We start from the raw sequence: 20106 nt of genomic DNA, 5'->3' as shown, positions 1-20106 counted from the left end.
ATTTCTTACAGTCTTATCACTCAGCACCAATATTCTAAGTGATACATTGTAAGTCATTAATTTTAAAATATTTTAACATAATTACTGCACTTTAAAGGGCTTGCAGTCAAACGTAATATACTGGTCTCAAAGCTGATCATTCAGTCTGCTGAAAAGCACAGCACAAAGCAATGTGCTACTTACTTATCCCCAAAGCAATATGCTGCTTACTTATCCCTACCAGCAAGAGCCTAGGCCTGTGACTTGTGCTCAGTGGTTCCACCCATGAGAATAAGACTACCAGAACAGGCTCATTACACTTAAAACATTGCCAAAATGCATATAATCACAGACCCGACTATACTGACCCTTGAAGCACTAATTTAGCCAACTAACGCCTTGATGACTTGCCAGCATCTGAGATTGCTGAGAACAAGTGAGACTGCTGGGAAAGCAAGCTGGTGGGTTTTTTTTTTGTTTGGTTGTTTTTTTTTGTGAAAGGATGTGGTGTGGGACTTGGCTTTGGCCTGATCTTGTTTCCCTTGTATCAGTTTCCAAGGCTTGCTTCATCCAAGAAACAACAGGAGGATGGGTGGCTCACTGTGCAATCTTATTGTGGACTATGTGGACTTGGTAAAAGCTAACCATAGAGGGGCAAACATGTTGTACTGCTCTTTATTGCAATATTAGTTGCATGTACAGTAATTCCAGGACAGGGGCTTATTGCTAGAGCAGAATCTTCTGGTGGGGAGAGGACAGTGAGTAGTACAGTCATCAGAACCCGTCACAGTAAGTGGACAGTAAGACCCCGCTGGGGGGAATGGAGTAGGACATCGCAGGATGGCCAGGCAGTTTTCAGGATGTGGTGACCGAAGAGCACTCTGGACAAAGTCAGGAGGCTCCCTAGATAGTCTGTGTCTTGGTCTCCTGCTCTGTGCTACTCAGCAGCCCTGAGGCCTCATCCCCTCCTGCCATGTTTGTCTAAGGACTTTTGTTGGGACCGCGTAGCAGTTTAGAGAGTTAACACAAACATTTATCAATTAATTGCTCTGTGGCAAAGATAAGGGCTGAGCAAGTCCAACAATTGCTCTGGAATGTGTCAGCATTACCAACAGCTGCAGCTGAAGCATCTCAAAATGAGTTTTCCTGTTATGTACCCACTGAACCCAAACGCTAGGGTAGGCACCTCACACCTAATGAATGTTAACACCATAGCTAACATTCTGTTAGCTATAGCTAACCCCCTAGGTGGTTCACTTTGTACTGAAGTGATTGCAGGAGCTTCTTTAACATAAAAGGAGATTAGTGAAATATGTTTCATATTCTTAACTGTTCTGAAATCTCTACCTAATTTCATTGTACTCGATTCCATGCTCATTCCTGATGCCGCGATACAAAGTACTGGACTCTGTTTCCACTGTTAAATGAGGTGACAAAATTCCTTTTTAAAGCCTGTTCATAGAACAGATGGAACAATAACCATTGCTCACTAAGCTATTGCAGTGTTATACCCTCTCATCACAGCTAGAGACACAAAGGTTACCCAGAAAAACATAACGCGGTGATACAAACGTTAAGAGGGACTCAGCTGTATCAAATCAAGTTAGCTTTTCCTTGGGTGCTACACCTTCCTCTGTAGAGAGGAAAGGCATCAAGAGCAGACTATGTATGTTTTGCTACCTGGATAGCAGACACCTGGGCTTAGTGCTGAGGCAGTTTCTTCCCATCCCACATTCCTTAACGTACCTATGTGCACAAGGCTTTAGTTACATTGTGGAACTAAAAATCCAGGTTGTGACTCTGCCACTTCACCAGCCCACGTGGAGAGGGTTCACCACATGCCTCTAGAAAGCACCAGACTCGTGGGGTAATACAGCATGGGTACAAGGGATAACATCTAACAGGAATGCTGGATGTGGAAGATCCGTTCCAACTTCATTGCTAGAGTAACAGTTCTTGGATGGATCACCTCCCGCATCCCAGCACAAGTTCCAGCCAGTGACTTGACTGATTCTCTGCAGCAGGATCAGCCCTTTCGATGTGAGCAGCTGTGAGCAGTACTTTCTTACCTAGTGCATCGTGAAGGTACTTCTGCCCTACCAGCTTCAGGTATTCCTCAATAGCTTTGGTAGCAAGTGTGTTCTCCCTGAAGATCAAGACATCGTGTTCCCCACAACGATCTACCTCAGACATCACCAAATCCGTCAAGAAGTCCTGAAGAAATAGGTCAAATGACAAGAGGTTAGTTTAACCAGGCCCAGCATACCAGGCTAACTGCAGAAGCCAAGAAGTAAAGACAAACAGAGGAGCCAAAGGATTACTGAAATAACTGCCCAGCCTGGGACAAGGGGTGCAGATGCAACCTTAGTATGGGCCGAGGAAATAGCTAGAGCTCCTCAAAAAATAAAATATAAATCACAAATGATAAAGGGAGAAGCAAAAGCCTCTAAAATAAAACCTTTATAGCCAAGCTTAGATCCTGAACAGAAACCCTCGTTAGTTTGGTTATTGGTGGTTTTGTCTTGTGAAACAAACTGATAATGTACATTTATATTTTAATACCAAATATTACGTATAAAATTGGATTTAAAAATTCAAGTTGGAAGTTCTACACAACTTCTCACCGCTTTGAGAAATTTAAGTATGAAGAATTGCTTACAACAGTTAAATTCACAAAAGAAAAGTGATTTGGGAAAAAAGTTAACATGCTTGCTGTGGATCTATATGGCTTAACTTGTATTGTTTTCAAAGGCTCAGGTATGAAAGATCAGCAAGTCTTGATACAGTGAAAAATCTCTTGATACAGGGTCTAATTCTACATTAATACCTCTGATTCTACATTAATACTTCTATTACTCCTGAGGTGGTAACTTGAGTCAAGGACACCCAGCATTTCACAAGAAATGCTCAGAGCTTCACCACAGCCGATGTCAGCCACTGCCAAGATCTCCAGGAGAGGAGCCATAATCTCACCTCACCCCCACTCTCTTCTAAAACTTAAAACAAAAACCGAAATAAAACACCATCCTGTATTAGGGCTGAGTGACAACTACGTGAGTGACAACTGTGACTTTCTGGTTCTGCTGAAAACAACAGCAGCACAGTTTGAGGAGAGCTATAGCAAGGTTTCACAACCCCATTATGTACACAAACCATAATGCAGTGCTGGCATATGAACGTAAAAGACCCAGAACAAATTATACATTATAAAAATACATCAAAAATGCATTCAGTACTGTTGTTTTTCAAACCCGTACTACTGCTTCTTTTCAAGACCGGAGAAAATTATTTTCACCTGGTGCAAACCATGGACACCCAGCTGCATCAGCACTACCACAGCGTGAGGTGGAAACGCACCTTCTTTGCAGATTAAGGTTACAGCAGCCTAAGCCACTTAATGCTTCCAGTAAAAACAGACTCAAACACAAAGGCACTTGGAGGGCAAAGATATAACAATAATTTATCTATCGAGCACTGCAGGAAAGCAGAGCATGCTTTCCAGGAGGTTTCAACACAGCTCTATAGGAGCTGTCCCAGCTATCAGCTTCCTGAGATCAGCTAAACAAGTCGGTAAGGAACAAACTCCTGTCATGCATTGCCACAGAGCACCAGCCTTTTAGAAATGCATGTCAAGCAAGGGAGGGAAAGCAGAGTGGCAAATAATGGAATTGTTTTTAGAGCAGTTAATTTTAAGCTGTTGCTTATGGTCATTCTTCAATATCTCCAACTCTCTATCTTGTGCTTGGTGGTGCTTGACCGGCTGTGGCTGGCATTACTGGAAGAAGCTGGCTACAGCTTGGTACTGCTCTCATACACCCACTTGGCAGGCAGCATTTGGATCAGTCAATGCTGGTTAATGCTTCTCAGAATTTCTGGAGACCTGCGGGACATTCTCCCACGACCTATTCAAAGAACCCAGGGCTCATTACAATTGCTGCATCACAGAGAACGAGCAGCGCGCACCCGAAAGTCCTAATAACATTCTTGGGGCAGACAGGATCACCATTAACTGAGTATGGATTCTCCAAATGGCTGTTCAAATGCTGACCAAATCAATGTTTGCACTGATTAGCTGACTTAGCACTGAATCAACAATGGCATGCTGCTGTTTGCTGTATTAGAGGTATATTTATAGAAGACATTCTCTGGTTTATTTAACTCTTACTTACTTATCTCTTATACTGTATATGACTTTAGAAATATAGAAAACGTTCCTGAGCACATAAGTGCAGGCCCTCACTTTTCAGACTAACATGAAATTATACAGTCCTGCCACTTACACTTTATATGCGGTATCTTTAACCTTTTTTTTTTTATCAACTCAGGCACTTAATCTGTGTCAGTATGGCACCTATCTACGTGCCTTCTTGGTAGATGTAATTGACCAAACCTTTAAAAACACTCCTGAGGTCCTCTTCTCAGCCTTATCCCATCAGTTGCTGAGGTTGTGCCAGCCCAGACTGCCTGTCTTGTACAGTGCAGTAGCTGAGAAGGTATCACCTATCATCAGCAAGAGGCATTTACACAGAGGCCACCCATTCTTACCTTCGCTCTCCCAGTGCTCTGAAGAATGTGCACCAAGGCACAAGCCATTTCTTCCTTATTCCTTACGCTGATCACGGGTTCCAGCACAGAGCAGAGCATAGTATAGTTGCTGGTAACAAACTCTGCAAATTCTTTGTATTGCTCCATGGGCAAGATGGTGATGGTTTGGTAACGCGACTTGATCCGAATGGAAGGACCCCCTGATTTCCCTTTGTTGGGTGTAGGGGTGCTGACTGGGTACCATTTTTCCACAAATTGGCGACCAGTTACGCTGGCCATGGGAATGTTGACCAGGCCTACGTAGTTGTTCTTGTCCTTTTTCTTCTTCTTCTCCACATCCTTGTAGATGTGAACTGTGATGCTGTGAAGAGGTGGGAGACCGTAGAACTCAAAGTGTTCTCCCCAGAAAATGTTATCTGCTTTTGTTTTGCTGGTGGTGCGGGCAAAGAGAGTGTCATCAAGGCACAGCTCACAGAAGTACTTCTTTTTGGGGGCCAGGTCCTTTGCCTCAATGATCCAGAGACGGAGCACATTTTCAGCTCGACGACAGTTGTCCTGTGCAGAAGAAAAAGCTCAGCTTTTATTCATAATCTCTAAAAAACAAAAAAATCCTGAACATTTTGTCTTCAAGAGAAGTGGCAAAGGGCTGCCTTTGTGTCAAAGGTAGGGACAGAATCAGAATTCACATTCAGATTCTTTGATTCTCAGAATCAGAATCTCTAGAAAAGCAGACAATTTCTAAGGTAGAGACAAAGGACTGTCTTTTGCATGTCAAAGGTAGGGAGCAGAACATTTTTCTTCTCAAAAAGCTGTATTTGAAATGGTTTGGAAAACAAACACTCTGCACAGGAGCCACTCAAAAGCTGCTGGTCTGGTGGGGCATGCTGTGTTGTTTACTCTTGTGAATAATTTCAAGAGCACTGTTAGCAAGTCCCACCCAAGTGGCTGCTAACTATGGAGGTGACTTATCAGATGTTTACCAGCTAATCAATAACTTGACTCCCATTCTCACTCTGGCTCAAATCCCTTTTTCCCCAAACAGTGACTCTACATTAAACCTTGAAGCTCAGTGTCCCTTCCTTCTGAGGTACATGGTATCAGAAAACAAGTCTGAAACATCATAAGTGGGCACCTGAGGATCAGGAAGCAAGGTGGCATGGTATTTATTCATTAAAGGCTTAACCTACCACACTCGATAGAGCAGTGCACAGCAACTTATGATACACTGATGAGTGGACTTCTCTCCAGACTAAATTAATTGAGCATGTATCTGTGGGAAGCCCTGTTACACTGGACTAAAATCCAATCATATCACCTCCATTCCCCTGGTAATCTTATTTCCGCAGTTTCTATTACCTTATTCGGCTGTACTGTTCTGCGTAGGTTTTCCATCCACTTATCCCTCTCTGCTGCAGAGGAACAGCTGAAGCATTTACTGCCACTGGAGTAGGTTACCTGGAAGATATAAATGACAGGCTGAGTTCAGGCAAGCTTATAAGACATGTGAGGGACTGCAAAAAACAAGGAAGAAGATAAGCAATGTTTGAGCAACAAAGTCAATATAATAAAAGATGGAAAACACTATGAGAGCCTAGAGTGTGGAAAGGTTAAAAGACCCACAAAATGCAGAGAGAAAAAAACAGTCAGTTCAAATTAATACGAAGTGGAAAGAAACATAAGGGGAGCACCAACAGCTCTTCTTAAAGACTTTTAAGCAAGGCTTAAATCAACCACTTATTTTTTTAAACACTTGCTAATTGATGTATAATTATTAAACACTTGCAGTTTTCCCCGGTAAATCTCAGAGACAGATGATTTGGTTACCAACAGTGCAAAGACAGAGCAAGGTATTAATGTAAGGCAAAGCACAATGGAAATGGTGTCTTCAGGAAATACAAAATGTTTCTGAGGGTCCATATATACAGCAGCAGTCTAAAAGAAACCAAAGGAGTTGTGCTCTGATCCAGTTCCACCCCTTGATGCCATACACAACTCCGCTTTCACGCAGGAGTGATCCACCTTGGTTCTTTCACTTTTACTTGGCCTGACAAGCTTCGTTTGCTCTTCCCATTCATTTGTGCACACAATTAAAAAGCAGTGTGAGGCAACAGCCTCAGAGCTACGATGTTGCCAGTATTTTCACTGCACTCCCCAAACCTAAGCAAGCCGAACAGTGCTTCCAAGCAAAAGAATACGAGATTGAAGCAAACAGGAACAGTTCCTGGACCTGTCTCGAGGGAGAAGAGCCTGATTTGCTGGTTTTCTGCCAGAGCAGTTTTCCAGGTTGTAAGCAGATCTTTGTCCCAGAATTTAGACACACCTGACTAACCTTGCTGAAGACAGAGCAGACTGACTGTCCACCGCCCCTGCCACAACGCATTACGATGGCCTTAGACACATCCAAACAGCACATGTGAACGTGCTGGAAGGTAAGGATTGCGCTCGCACCAACAGCCTGTTTCTCAAGCAAAGCTGTGCTGCAGCTTGTGTTGAAACAGCAAGAGGATCCAGCTCTATGGTGCAGCGGACATGTCCCCAGCTACCGAAGCCTCTCCTTTAGCAACCAGGAAATTGGCCGAGCTAATGGAAGGGGGTTCAGACTGGAAATCACATTTCTCAGTTATGTTGTATTTTCTCAATTTAATTTTAGGTGAATTTGCGGAGAATGAACACACAGCTTAGGAACAATAGTACGTTTCAACCTTACATTTGCATGCAGACTCCAAATGCTTAGATACTCATCAAATTAACAAGATTTTTCCAATTAGAATACGCAATAACTGAAGAAGATTTCCCTTCATTGAGTGATTGATGCCATTAGCCTCAAGGACTTCAAGACTGCACGCTGGTTAGCCAGCCCCCACCCAAACCTCAGTACTGCTCTGGCAGCCGATCTCTTCTCCAATTACAAAGACACAGAACAGCGCACTGCATGGGCTCAGACCGACCCAACAGCATATAATCGGCTCCGTGTTTGGAGAACGTTCCTTACCTCAAAGCAGAAGTCTTGTCCAAGGATACTGCTGTGAAGTGGTTTGACAAAGACTTTTTCTTCTGACCCAAGATCCAGGGCCTCCACCGCGCTGCCGGGGCTCAGCAGGGACTCATGGGAACGGGACTCTTTCAGCTTCGGCAATCCACGTGACCTGTACAACAAGGGAGAAAGGAAATATTATTTTTCTCACCATTACTAACAGGCTTGGCAAGGTCCCAGAGTAAACTGCAAAGTGTTGTTTATTCCTAACTGCTTCTACAATTAGTTTGTGAGCCTCGTGAAAAGTAACATCAGTCAGTAATCCCGGCTCCTAAGGAAGTACCCAGCCAAACAAGGCCACGAAGTCCATTCCCACTGACCTACAAATTGTACCTGTTGAGCCACCAGTGAAAGAACGACAGAATGAGAAATTCAGAACTTAACTGCTGACATATAAAGAAAACCCAGAGATCCCTAGCTCTGGGTATATTATTGGGAATATCTGCTACCCGATTACTAGGTAAATGTTGTGTGTAACAGCAAAAAGTGCACAAATCTCTAAACCAATACAGAGTACCAGTTTTTCTCATCAGAACAGATTTCCCCTGCAATATACCTTTTTTTTTTTTTTTTTTTTTTTAAGATTTAACTTAAGTCAAATATACAAACTATTTATCACTTTACAATGCTCGGTTACCTACATTTAAATTTTTCATTTTCTTCTTCAGCTGCTTCTTCCACTTTTAGCAGTTTCCATTTTTTTTCCCTCCCCAAGATGCTTCCATTCTCTTTTCATTTCCCCTCCCACATACACTGTTGTTCTTTTTCAGTGGACTGGCCTGTAAATCCCTCAGCTTTGCAATACCAACAGCAACATCACAAGGCATGCTCTAAAATTTGTGCATCCTCCCAATTTAATTTAATGCAACGCTAATGTGTAGCAGGGAGCTCTGCAACGCTCCAAAATGTGCTCATTTACAGGTGACTGTAGCTTCACCTGTGCTTCTCCCCCCACACTGCCACCTGGAGCATCTCTTTCTGCAATAAAGTCATAGAATATTTTAGGCTCAACTAGGATTTCTGCTTTTAAAGACAAAGGTGATGTGCATACACAGCTTTCCTCTAGCTGGGACTCAGACAAAGCAGACGATCAACAAAGAGGAGGAGCAGAGAGTCCCAGATCAGCAGAAGAGGAGCTGTTTACCTGGCAGGTCTCGGTTTTGTAAGATGTTCAAGCTTGTGCTGGTCCCTATGCCTGTTCAGTCACCTATGGAAGCATGTCCATAAGTACGGCTGCACAGCTACCAAGCGTGGCTGAGCACAAAGAACAGATGTGAATGTAGAATGGCATCAATTGTCTATACATCATGCAGAGAAAAGCAATGCTCTGAAATGATGCTTTCTCAACTGTCTTTGTCCTCACAGTGTTTTTTTTCCTCTTGTATTTGATTCTCAGTATCAAGGCACAGTAGGAAAAGGAAAATGTTCAAAAAATGTATTCACTGAGTTGTGGAAAGCACAGCTACCTCTAACAGCGCCCTTGTTTTTTGAAAAATAAGCAAGTACGTTTTTTGTACTTTCTGAGTGCATCTTACAAGAGAAATCCTCAGTTTTTGTAACCTTAGCGGAATCAGATTCCTTATACCCTTAAGCAATCTTACAGAAAAACAGGAAGGGAAAAAAAAAACATTCGGAGAAGGTGTGTTCAGTACTTCTAAGACCATTTAACAAAAACTTGCGTATCATGAAGGATTCGTGTAAAGCAACAAGCAGAGTTCACCCGAATGCTTTTGTGCAAAATGAAATGCTCAAAGTATTCTAGTAGATTCACGTATGATAAGATTTATTAAACACTGAGGGAGAACTTTGTTCCCATTAAATATATTAAATGACCTAAATGCAGGCAGCAAAAACCTTTTATCAGAGGGATATTACAAAGAGACTGATTTCAAATGCAAAACAGCAGCGCTGGTATGAACGCTTTGGCTGCTCTGTGCATGCTTTGTTATAACAGGTTACAGCAGCAGCTGTACCAACGCAAACCTAAAACCTCAGCCATGTATAATTGAACACTTGCTGCAGTTAAGGTAGGGCAAGTCTAAAATAAACACACCACAATACACCACTTTAATATCATCTCTGCAAAATCCTCTCTAATTTCTCCTCTCAAGAAAGCGCTGCTGAGGTCACTTGGCTCCTGTCCCTGTCCCAAACTCTCAGCAATTCCAGCCCTAACAGAGTGCTTTGGTGCGTGAGGCAGGGGAGCTGGCTGGGAGCCTGTAGCTAACTCCAGCCGGAGCTCCTTATAGCAGAAGAAAAGTGTGGAGCGGTCACAAAGAGGAGAAAGAGGGGAAAAAAATAAACGACCAAATAAAGGAGAAAGAAGAGATTTTACAAATCCCAGTTCAGCAGAGGCTGCGCTTGGGAGTAAGACAAATCAAGCACACCTACATGAAACAACTGTACAGCCACTTAGCAGTGCATCCCCAAATCATAGCGGTGCCACATGTCAGAGCCCCTCTTTTCAAACTTCGTGCTCTGGGCTACATCTCAGGCACTAAATCCTGCCGGGAGAGAATGGGAGGCACCAAATCCAGGAGAGTTCTTCCTCAAGCCTTGGGTTACAAATTCCGGATGAGCATCGCACCAAGCAGATACGCTGGGGCCAGCAGAGAAGTCGGAGCCGCACGGGCACAGCGATCTCTCTGCTGGTCGGCTGTGCGCCTGCCTGGCCCCGGGGGGACTCGGGGAGGCTCCTGGTGCGTGTTGCCATGGCACGGCCTCCTGGAAGGGGATTAGGGGGAGGCAGCAAGTGCAGGGAGCCTGCTCCGCTGATGCAGAGAAGGTCACCTTTCCAGAAAGAAACAAGTCCCTCCTCTTCCCTTCCTGTAAAGAGTTTATTGAGGCCCAGAGGGTGAAGGACGGTGGGAGAGAGCGAGGCATCTTCCAAGAATGCCTCCAAACAGCCTTCGGGGACGGGGCGGGGGCAAAGACACGACATGTGCTGAGTACATGACAAACTGTACTCGGTGCCTCTGAATCTCACCTTGCAAAACAAACCTTCTAGCAGGATCTATTCTGCTTTACTGCTGTGTTAGCTTGTGAGCTGTGAATATTTCATTTTGTTGCAGATCAGCTGGAGAAGGTTAGTTTTGTTGTCTCAGGATCCACGGCGGAGGAATGTCTATCTGTTCGAGCAATTCCTTGAAGTTACCATATTTAAAATAGCTCATTAAACTGATTAAGTGGCTTAGAATTGCCACTTTATCTTCCACAAACATCACAGCAATGCTGGAAAGTCGCTGGTTAGATGCAACCACATGCATTTACAAACACAAGGAGATGCACTTGTAAACACCATCGTGTATATTTCATCTATTGATAGATCTGCAACGCAAGTCATTGACTTGTGCCTAAATCAACAGCATCCCGATCAATAAAGGCAATAATTACATGGAAATAATAGTTCTCTGCTTCTTTAAAGCCGCATCTGATTTTCTGAGGCTGTAAGTAACAATGAAGAAAAATTGCTTGCTGGCTTCCCTTTCGCACAGAGGCAGAGTTAATAAGCCGAAGTCGCTAACTTATTTCCCAGTGTCTAGCAAAGGGACAGGATTAACAGGGTCTTTCCTGTACTGGGTCGGAAGCTACTGGCAAGGCGAGTATTGCTTAGAGCCCCTGTTAAGAGAGAGGTAATCCCAGAGAAGCAGATTACTGTAAACAGGAAGATCACCATGCACAAGGCGGGGGAAGGGCTGTTTGCACAAATCTGTTTCTGTTAAACAGCCCCATTAACAAACCAAATCCCCATTTAAATTACAATTCACCTCAGATAACAAACTCTTTTCCTGCTGCTGTTTCTATCCACTGCCGTGTGCAACAAAGAGTTAGGGAGCTGATGTAGGGGTTGAGAGCAAACAGTTACAAGCAGCACCGAACATTTCTCACATAGCTGCTTCCCATAATTTCTTTCCAATAGGAAAAGCAGGTGGAGGAGGTGCCTGTCAGGGAACGTTTTAAACTTCTCACCTCTTCTCACATGTTTTGGAGTAGTGATCTTCAGGGCTGCGCAACTTCCTCCTAAACCAGAGCCCAGCCAATGCCCCGAGGTCTGACCGGTGTCAGCATCCAGCCGATATGTAAAAGGTCTCTTCACCACCACCACCACCACCCTACAGCCCAGCCCCGAGCCACCCCCTCTCCTTGCACAGCGTAATTCTGTAATTTGCTGCTGCAGGAAGGGCTTGGTTGCAAGGAGGGAACGCCGGACCTGGAAACCTCTGGCTTCCAGCAGCAGCCCAAGGCGCACGGCAGCCTATTAGCTGACTTGTGTTAGGTTTTACTGTCTATAAGGCATGTAGGATAAAGGGTTAAAGTCCTAATTGCTCTCTGGTTATGAAGCTCTCATGCTGATTTTGACCTATTTAAAAGCCAACCAAAAAAGCACATAGGACTTGCAATTACTGAGCTTACCAGAGAGAGCCGTGTACTGCTTCAAAAACAAGCCTGTGGACATCAACAATCCAAAAGGTAACAATTAAAAATATATATATATATATTTATATAAATGAGCTACCAAGTAACATAATCCCCTAAACTATGTTTCCTTTACCAACAAATTGGTGTGAAGGCAAGGAAATCAGAAAAGAGCTATTTGCTCAGCTCAAGCACCCGGCTAAAGCCTTGTCTCCACTGCTCTTACACAGAACTGGACGTCTGCATGATTCAAACCACTCCGGCACAATACCCGTCTGTTTAGAGACACTCCCCGAGATCAGAAAGCTGAATTCAATACTTAGCCACTCGCAAAGTCCCAGCAGAGAGCTTGGCCTCTAACGCAGTGAACTTTCTGCTCAGCGTTGCTATTCGGAACTCCAGCCCCGCTGGGGCGGACCCCAACGTCGGCAGCATCGTCTGCACCACCAGTGCCGCAGCACCAGCCTTCCTTCCCCATGCACGCGTTCGTTTTGTAGACACACCACACCCTGCTTCGTGTCCCAACTGCCTATTAGCGAAACATCCTATTACTTGGTCAACAATTTGACAAGTCTAACCAGTTTTATTATTATTGGTTGTTTTATTTTTTTGTTTTCAATCGGAAATTTAGGGTTGTTTATTTAGATGCAAGTTCCACCCAGTTGCAGCTGAACTCGGAGCTTTTTCCGAGCACATCTCTTTTGCCTTCGAGTTTCTGATCCGCCTTCACGAGGCCCTGTGCAACGCCTCGCTGCTTGAACCTCCCCTGCTTCCCTCCACAGCACCGTGTGTCCAGCAGGCACCTCCGGCAACGCGGCTGCACCCGCTGTGAATTTCACAGGGGTAACGTGCTCCCAACCCTCCTGTAACCACGTCTCTGCTGTTAACGTGTGAAATTCTTCTGTTTTGCTGGAGACAAGATGCTTAACCTGCTACGTTTCATGTCACTGCTAAGCGATTCATAGGTGGGTGCTACGTGGAGGAGCCTGGGCTTTGCAGAAAAGCACTGGCCATTAAGGAGCACGTTTTTAAAAGGGGGGTCAAAGCAGCCTGCAGTGGGGCCAAGGCAGAGGTTTGCAACAATAGACTTTACGTTGAGATCTTGTTCAGTTTTCACTGGAAAACAAACAGCTGCACGAGGACCGAGAAAAGTGGCTGAAAGAAATACGTTCACCTCCACCAAAACAGGAGTGAGACATCTCTCTGGAAACAAACCACTCCTCCCTTTTCTCCATACTCCAGTGTGCAGATAGGAACAGATATGCTGAATGAATGCAAGCTCTGACTGAGTCAAGCCTTACCAATGCATTGCATAATGCAGATTTTTATCCTCAAGTCTCAAGCAGGATAAAAATCACCCACCTTTTTTTGAAAACTGGGATTAAATTACGATGAACAAGTAAGAAAACACAGCAAGATCTAGTTCTATTATTTCTACGACGGGTGCTATTTTCACACTGCAAAGAAGCAAGGAGGGAGACGCGGGCACTTACCGAAAGTAGAAAAAGCTGTCGTTGGCGCAGCGATCGCGCTTCACCATGAAGCCCAGAGCCATGGCTACCCGCTTCCCCGCGACCCGCCGGAGCCCATCCTGAGCAAGCACAGAAGGGATCCTGCGCTCGACCACGACTATCTGATAATGCCATAAAATGACTTTTAGCAAATCAGGAGGGCTCCCACGTGGCAGTAAATCCCAACAGGGCAAAACCCTCCCAGCTGTCTGCAGAGCTTTGCTGCAGTCGCTGAGACCGTATGCAGCCAGTCTCAACAATCTTTGCTCCCTCTCCATACACCGAACCGAGGCGAGATCTCTTGGACCACTTGGAAACACTCCTAAATTCCCAGCCCCAAATGAAAATACTCATTTGGTCTCTCTTTACAATTTTTTAAAAATTATTATTATTTTTTTTTTTTACATTCTATATGTTACTGAGAAAATGTTATGAGAGAAATGTGTGGGTTGGAGAGCTCAAAGAATGCAGTGGGAATCAGGCTAGGAAAGCTGTGGAAGGTGATTTGGTAACACAGTGCCAGAAAGCCTCATAGTCAGCGCCGCTGATAACCCAATGACATACCGTACTGGCCACAGATCTGAAGAGCTTCATTCAAATCTGGCATGGATCACAACCAAGCACAGTTTAAGCATTCCTACGTTGGTGTCTTGTGAAGACAAACCACAAGTTTTCAAGTACAACTGACAGAACCTGGAGTGATAAAGGTGGTGTGAACTGCAGAGGCTGTGGATTTACGCAGGACACCTGGATACTGACCACGGTGGGCTCATTTCCACAAGGGGGCCACAGTTTTCTCTCCTCCCCATCCACTAAGTCAGTCACACTAAAGCAAAGTTTAAAACCCAGAAAAACAAAGCAGGCTGGCTGTGGTTCTTCCTGATGAAACAGAAAATCTGATTACAAAAAATTCTGCAACAATCTCCGGCACTGCCTTCTGACAACATTCCTGAATCCTTTCTATTTTAAATCAACTCTGAACAGACAGCATCCCTCCTCTGTCACCATCCGGAATGGCATGCACTGTGACAGTATCCCAAACCAGGATAACCAACCTTCCTTATTCCAGAATTTTATAGGTTTTTATCTATGAACATCTCCCGTTTCTTAATAGGACCCGAACACCACAAAAGCACGAGAGAAACAAACACGACAGCAGCCTCCATTCCTTCCCTTCTAACTTTTAAGGGTTTTAATTTATAAAGCTACATAATACTTTCTTTGAAGCTAGGGCTCTGTATTTGTCAGAGCAAGAAAAGGTAGATGCTATCGGTCAATCTGGCCCTGAAAACCAGTACGGCACCATGACATCACCTAGCACCACCTGCTTAAAATGGGAAAGGGCTGACTCACTGAGGCAGAGGCCAGGAAAGTTTTTCCTGCAACAAACCAAACTCATACAGAAAGCAGAGAGAGCAGAAGGTGAGAAAATGTCAATTCCCACTCAGCTGCTGTACGTTACCTTCTTTCACGCACAAACAGTTGTAACTGACTTGCTCCGTTGGAAAAATCCCAAATAACAGCGTAATTCTGAACAAGAATAATTTTTTTTAGCCTCTCTCTTCCCTCCAGCCCATCTCCTCCCAATACACTCATCTGTTCCTCATCTCAAGTGCTTCATTCCCACGTAGGTCTTGAGCTGTTTTCCTATTAGTCTAGCCACCAAGTGCATTTTTCAGGCACCCTTAGATAACACAGTGAAACATATGGGAAGGAAGGGAGAAATTACTGGCAAGTTTAACTTCACGGTGGAAATGAATTTCCTTTAAGGCTTTATTCATAAAATTAGAAATACCCTTAGGAAAGTAATAGCTATAACCGTATCTTCCAAGTCGCTGTGTTCAATTGGTGCACTGATTAGATCGCAAATGCAAACAGAACTGTATAAAGCCTTCAATCTTTTCAACAAAAGGTAGCTACAAGGTTGAGTAGTGCTGTTACGCTTTCTTTCCTAGAATAACTTATCAGCAACTCATGACCTGCACCTGCAGCATGATGCTTCACAAACAGAGCTAGAGGTGAGGCTCATGCTTCGCAACAGCTACAGCCATGTGTGCAAAGATGAGCTCCAAATAAACTTCATCTCAGCTTGCTTTCTACATAGCTTGGCTGCTCTCAAATGATCTCCCTTGCCTGCACGCTGTGCCCTCTGTTCACTTCAGCACATGTAGCTCTGAAAGGCGGAGGCTCGCCTGGACTTGTTATCAAAAAAGATTAGGTCCATTAGCAGCAAGTGATGCTATCAAGTCACAAAACACCCAAACGACTGTCCCATCTCTGGGACTACAGCTGCAAGAGACACTGCTATAAGGCTAGCGTAGGAGGCCAGAGGAGAACTGTGGCAGGATGGAAAGCGCAGCCGTCGCCTTGTCCCTGTCCAACATCCTGCACGTTGCTGGCTGTCCTGGGCTCTATCCCCCAGACCTCTGCACGGACTCTGCCATTGGAACTTCTCAGTTCTCGTGGATCCTCCTTAAGTCCGTGCCTAGGAGTCCTGAGAGGGCTGACAGAACCAGCGATGCCTAACGTCACCTCCACATGTAGTGCATTTTATGCTCTCTGAACGGTCAGAGAAGACCCACATGCCATTCAGGTCTAGCTGACAATTCATGCCCACACAGGTGTGGGCAGAGAGAAGGTGGCTTTGCTGCATATAACATCTTAAACCAAAGTTGTAGGGATTAATTATAGCTAAATGTATTGGCTATCCCAAAATAATAGCATTTCCCTTACACGCCAATGGAAGTGTCATCAGTCTGGGTTTAGCATGAGTACCAAGTTAGGAAAAGACAAATACATTATTTATTGCAAAGATATTTCTGCATTACAAAACTTCAAGCAAAGCTGGTTACAAACAACAGTAAAAATAACAGGTACGTTATTACATGGTGGCATTATTTCACATGCTTTTGCTCACTGAGTTGCTTTTTATAGCAAAGTTCCAACTCCCTGAAAATACGTAATTAAAAAAAAAAAAAAACAAACACCACCACCACAGACTTGACTCTAAACAGACGGGGTGGACATTACCATGACTGAAGAGCAACAACATCCACACCATTAGTCACATTCGGTGAGCAGCAGTCTTTTCTGTAACTCATGAAGTTAACAAGACCTCTAACATCTGAAGCCTTGCTATCTCCATGATTTCATGGTGCTGACTTTCAGATGGAGAAGATAGCACCACTGATTGAAGCAGCACAGCATGACAGATGCAGCTAATGAATTCAACTCAGCTAAAGAGAAGGGAAAATGCACTAAACAATGTAAAATCAGAGAAGCCTGTCATGGCCTTAAGTACAGGGCAACTTATTTTCCACTCAATCTAGTTCTCCTGCTGGGCTGCTGTGGAATATAACACACAGCAATGTTTAATGAAGACAATCAAGACACTTTCCAAATAGAAAAAAAAAAAGCATATAAGCTCTTGCTTACCTCACATACAATCCACTCAAGCCTGAATCACTAGGCAAAAGCAAAACAAGCAAGACTATACCAAATGGAGCACTAAGATGGACAGAAGTTACCGAGTTTTCCAGTTTTCTGAAAATCAGACCATCTGTTCCTTGTAGGACTCTGCACTGCAGCACTACATGATCTACAGACAAGGACTTTTAACTGCACCACAAACCTTTGGGCTTTGCCAGTGCTAGCTGAACTGATCTGCTTGCACCAGCACAATCCCTCATATCAGCCACTGCACTGATCTACGGATAAGTATTGCATTCATCAAGGCAAGTTCTTGTAAAAGCTGATCAAGCCAGTGGCTTTGTATCATGAAATTTAATGTCTGTACCTTATTTGAAACAGATGCAAAAGAAGGCATTTGAGTCCAGATGCCTAAGCAGAACTTTTTATCAGCTGTTAAGAGCAGTAAAAATTTTCAGTGGTGTGCCAGCGACGCATCGTATAGTAAGAAAAACAACTTATAAGATTACAGTCAGCCAAAAACCATCCATCTGCCAGTTTAACAACAAAACTCCTTCCTTACTTTTATTCTGTGAGCACATATGCATGCAGATTTTGTGAAGTGCCTCTAGATAAGTAGAGATTGCTTTGGGAGATGCACCGAACCTTACCTGTCGTCAGCATTGCGGAGAGATGGGAGACGGAAACTTGTGTTCCTGTCCAGCTTGGACTGACTCTTTGTCCTCTTGATGGACCCTTTCAGACGTTTACTGAAGAAGCCCTAAAATGAGAAGTCACAGAAGTGAAATGGGGAAACTGATGTCAGTAATAAATCAATCAATGCACCGCCACCGAGTCCAAACTCAGCAATAATTCCTGCTGACTACAATTATGAGGAATGTGCTGTATTGGGATTCCTCTAGGCACAAAGGCAATACTATATAGTTCCAGTTCATGACAGCTTCATACTGCAGTAATTAGCACTTCTCATGTTACAGGTGCACTTCAGTGAATAACAACTACTATACAAATGGTTAAAAAAATAATCATTTAATAAGGATGGTCTTAGATATCAGTATTAGGTCCCACCTTTCCTTTACATGCCATGTTTCCAATTCATGGTCAGATTAAGACTCGAAGATGTCTTTTTTTATGCACCCACAGTTGCACCTAGGTTCTCCTTTTGCACTTAAATACAGAAAGTCAGTCTTACAAAAATGAGTAATTTCAGTAGCCTTTCTAGCCAAAATTGAGACTCTCAAAATATTTCACACACTAGTGACTTCAGATACTAGTCCTGAAACTGATTTAAAGCAAAGATCAACTCAAAAATTTACCTATGCTCTAAAAATACCAAATCTTCAACTAATCTCTCTTCTGAACTATGGTAGTTCACCGAACAATTGCAGACCAAAGACACGATAGCTGCAGGAAATCTCTGGGTGTCACACAGTCCTCCTGCTCAACGTGGCTGTAATGCCAACACCACGTCAGCTTCGCTTTGACTTTGTCCAGCTAAGCCTTGAAAACCTCTGGAGATGGAGATTTCACCACTCCTCTGGGCAACTCAATCCAGTGCCACATTACCTTCCGGCGAAAGTTTTGTGTGTGTTCATCCAAACCTCCTGAGCAGCAATTTGCAGCTGCTGCCTCTGCAGAACATCTCAGTGGAGAAAAGTTTGGCTCCATCGCCTTTGTAACTCCCCTTTACATGGCAGTAGGCTGCCTTCTATCACCCTTCAGCCTCTTCTTTCCCAGATAAACCAGACCTCAGCCTCTCCTTGCAGTCATCCCCCTGCAGACATCAGCAGGAACTACAGCTGTTTTACCACCAGTGCGGTACGAGTGCAACTCACTACTGATACACAACGGTGCGTGCATCTGTACGGGTGGGGAAATCACAGAAGTGTTTCAACACCTGCACGTCTGATTTTCTCCTCCAGCCCTTTAAATTACTTTATGCAATATGCAAAACCAAACTATGTCAAAATATTTCCGGAGCTTGCAGGCATGCATGCACATACATTCTTTGGTATGATCAAAGCAAATATAAATGTTCTTAATCCATAGGATTAAGCAACGTTTTACTGGCTGAATCTCTTCTGCTCCTTCACGGAACAGCTGCGTAGAGCACTGCCATCAGGAGATTTCCCAAATGCATGCGAGTGAAACGACGTTTGTTAAGAGTATTACAGGCTGGTTGGTACAATTTGCTCAAAATGAATGTTCTTTTGGTGTGGACTGAACAGGCAGATCTACAGCCCCGCTTTAGGACAGGTGTGGTGACAGCGATAGCCAGCTGGGGCTAGCCCTCTGTCCCACCATCTATGCTCTGCTAGGAGAGAAGTCAAGTACAGCGACTTTCAAGATGTTTGCAAAGCAAGCCCCTCAAGCTGCCTTTGGGACAGGTGACAGATGTTGCCCACAGCTGCCTCCTGTAACACGCAAGTCAGCGAATTGGAGACAACAAGGTCTTCTGTTCTCTCCTACACAGAACGCCGACAAAGCAAGAGTGTTTTATTGGCTCCAGGTGACTCAACCAGACGGAAGCATCCAACCTGTTCGTTTTACAGACTCGTAAGAATTAGGCCATCACAGCAAAACAAGACATTCTCTGTAATCTTTTAGCCTGAAAAATCTCATGTCTTTCACCTCTTGAGGAAGAAAATTAGATTTATCTACTGTATTCAAAGGAAAGAGCTATTACCTTCTTCTCATCAAGGGATGCCAGGTTAATTGCTGGAGGACAAAATCGCTTCCAAACATCAAAACCAGCATTTGGTCAGGTTCATCTATAAGCATCTCCAAACCAATTTCCCAATTCTGCTTTTGTCTTTGTCTCCCCGTACTTTCAGTGCTCCTTTTGAAACGATATCTACCCTTTTCCTTTTAACAGGAACATCCTTCTTCAACGCCCCTCTACCTTTCTTCCCCCTCTACCTTTTTTCATGTTATTCTTGGTCCCTTTACCTTCAGTTTGTTCCTCTTTCATATAATTCACTTCTGTAGCTAATCCTTCCCAGAACTGCACACCTGGTCTCTCTGTACAGACTTGCAAGTTCCGTGGGTTCTCTCTCTCCAAACACAGTAAGATGGAGCATCTCCTCTCTTCCACTGAGACTTGAAGGCTGATTCATTACTAAAATCTTAATCTGTTCCTGAAGCTGGCGGTAGGATCTTTCCAGCACGTGCAGATCATCCTCTCCCAAATAC

At 44.0% G+C, this 20106-nt stretch overlaps 1 protein-coding gene across 15 annotated transcripts in view; it reads right to left on the bottom strand.

The window, feature by feature from the left end:
- Positions 1–20106, bottom strand: part of RASAL2 (RAS protein activator like 2) — a 178531-nt gene that overhangs the window by 24331 nt on the left and 134094 nt on the right. For all 15 annotated transcript variants that reach the window (XM_080603478.1, XM_080603486.1, XM_080603487.1 and 12 more), the window contains 5 exons: positions 17565–17674; positions 7517–7670; positions 5881–5979; positions 4525–5079; positions 2049–2193 (listed from right to left, as the gene is read on the bottom strand). In XM_080603478.1, coding sequence (XP_080459604.1) covers positions 2049–2193; positions 4525–5079; positions 5881–5979; positions 7517–7670; positions 17565–17674 — 1063 coding nt within the window. The remainder of the gene's footprint in view (positions 1–2048; positions 2194–4524; positions 5080–5880; positions 5980–7516; positions 7671–17564; positions 17675–20106) is intronic.

This window comes from Anser brachyrhynchus, assembly GCF_964034855.1.
Source record: "Anser brachyrhynchus genome assembly, chromosome: 8".
NCBI lineage: Eukaryota > Metazoa > Chordata > Aves > Anseriformes > Anatidae > Anser > Anser brachyrhynchus.
The sequence above is the reverse complement of the archived record's forward strand: the minus strand, read 5'-3'. Positions and strand labels throughout refer to the sequence as shown.